Source organism: Amphibalanus amphitrite, unplaced genomic scaffold (assembly GCF_019059575.1).
Source record: "Amphibalanus amphitrite isolate SeventyFive unplaced genomic scaffold, NRLGWU_Aamphi_draft 000443F_arrow, whole genome shotgun sequence".
Classification (NCBI taxonomy): Eukaryota; Metazoa; Arthropoda; class Thecostraca; order Balanomorpha; family Balanidae; genus Amphibalanus; species Amphibalanus amphitrite.
Genome location: NW_024881937.1, coordinates 69923 through 72107, shown reverse-complemented (window position 1 = coordinate 72107; position 2185 = coordinate 69923). Strand labels below are relative to the sequence as shown.

Sequence of the window (2185 nt, the reverse complement as noted above, 5' to 3'; positions counted from 1 at the left end):
CAATTGTCTTTCTCCGACGAAATTTTCGATCAGCTGTCCTTGACTGACTATATAAATTTAGTGCCAGCTGCCGTGCTGAGCCATCCTCCGGACCAGTCCCACTCAGACCAGTCTGGCGCTCGGCTCAGCACGGCAGCAGAGGTAAGCAGCGGTGGCCTTCCCGTGTCGGTGCGGCGCGCGGGGCCCCTGGTGGTAAGGTGTGCCCATCGGGACGCGCGCGGGCGCGGCGCCGCGTATCACTGCGCCCAGTCTGTGTGTATTTGTACGTCAGGCAGGGCACAGTGGCGCGGGGCACGGTTTTAGAAGAAGAAGCCGAGGATCTTGCCGCCGAGATGTTTCCGCCGGGCCTCGTCGTGGTCCATGATACCGCCCGATGTGGTCATCACGATGTAACTGAGAAGGGAGACGCAGACACGGGTCAGCCTACAGGGCAGCGCTATCGTGCGGGACGGGTCAGTGACACGAATGGGATGGAAGATCAATAGCCACTAGCCAGCCTGTTAGTGGAACTGAAACTGAAAACGAGACTAGCCACGGTACTGCGTTTACCATTCAAGTTATTTCAACGATCAAACTTCAGTATCTCGCCCAATTGATCAGAAACAAAATAAATTCGTAGATGAAATGAATTGAAATGCATTAGCCAGCAAATTACCATTATCATTAACAGAATAAATCGACTCCAGAAAACAAGCTTTACGATTTAAGTAGAGGACCGAATATTGGTAGAACCATTAATACTTAATTTGAGCAAGCGACTGTCATGTAATCCGCACGTAGCCCCGCCACTCTCCCTGCCGCCGTCCCAGGACGCTCACCCAAACTGTCTGGAGGGCAGCAGGTTGTTACACCACTTCTCCATGTCGGTCAGCTTGATGTCGAACCGGGGGGAGATGACTCCGCACTTGTTCAGCCGACCCGTCAGGTTCACCACGATCTTGCCGGCGCGGTGGTCGTCAATGATCTCGAACTCACCGATGTAGCCTGAGGGCGAACAGGGGTAGGTTGATATTCGCCCGAAAGGAGCATAGGCGTAGGAAGGGGGGGGGGAGACATGGTCCCATACTTTTCGACCATTTTTAAAAGTAAAATGTTTATTCTTTATTTAAATACAAAACTAAGAGCAGAAAATGGTTCGACAAGGTGATATGAGCACAAAACTGCAAATAATTTCTTCATAGGGGCATTGGGGTTGCCACAAAGTGACATTGAAGTTTCGCTGCCCCCCCCCCCACTTTTCGTGAGGTTCCTGCGCCCATGGAAAGGAGGCTGATCAAACAATAACATTTGCGGTCTATAAGTCCACATTGCCTTTTCAAGATAGGCTTCCCTGACGCTAACAGACGCAGATCACAAACGCTAACAGACTGCAAGCAAATTAGCAATTTTCAAGCGTACAATGCCGATGGGCACGGAACTTCCGTCATCCACAAATCACTGGGAGGGCAACTAAAACAATGAGTCATCGATGGCCACTTGATCAGATCAAGGCTTTAAGGACGGAACACGTCAGAAATCCTGTGAAACAAGGTACACAACAGTAAAAACAACAACTTAACAATGACCGGGAGCAAACAAATAACCTCAGCCAGTGGCCAGCTAACTACCAACCCAGTACCGTGCCCTTCGCCACTCACCGTGCTTCATCATCACGGTGAGGAAGCGGACCACCACCTTGGAGCAGGGCCGCAGCAGCACCTGGCGCTTGCCGCGGCGCTCGGCATTGTTGATGGCGTTTAGCGCGTCTGCGAGGGCGTTCATGCGCACCATGATGGCGGCAGGAGGTTATCTGGAAAAGAGGGGGACTATGTGTCAGGGAGGGTGCACATATGATAGGTACAGCCCACCGCTAAAGTGATGTGCGGTTTTACCAATCTCAACGGATGGCTTTGCCTGGCGATTTTTTTTTTTTAATGCGGAGTGATCGAAATGAAGACGTCAATAGATAAACTTAGATTCAGATAAATGCAATGACCTTGACATTTGACAAAGCTTGCTGCAATTTTGAGGCACGCATTCAGTCAATACTGCATCTCAATTTGAATAACGCTAAGATGGACATAATATTCCGGGTTGGAGTTAGTCAGACAATTTAAGAAACTTGTGAGATCACTCGCACCAATCACCGTGCGCTCAGCTATTTACACTAGTGTAACGCCTGTTAGACGTGTCTGGACAAAATTCC

At 50.2% G+C, this 2185-nt stretch overlaps 1 protein-coding gene across 1 annotated transcript; it reads right to left on the bottom strand.

Moving 5' to 3' along the window:
- Window positions 1-240: 240 nt before the first annotated feature.
- Window positions 241-1818, bottom strand: LOC122391543 (40S ribosomal protein S15a). Its single transcript, XM_043385581.1, has 3 exons — window positions 1638-1818; window positions 819-984; window positions 241-393 (listed from the first exon to the last, which is right to left on the bottom strand). The coding sequence occupies exons 1-3, from the start codon at window positions 1768-1770 to the stop codon at window positions 300-302; spliced, it is 393 nt and encodes a 130-aa protein (XP_043241516.1). The 5' UTR covers window positions 1771-1818; the 3' UTR covers window positions 241-299.
- Between the last annotated feature and the right edge of the window lie 367 nt (window positions 1819-2185).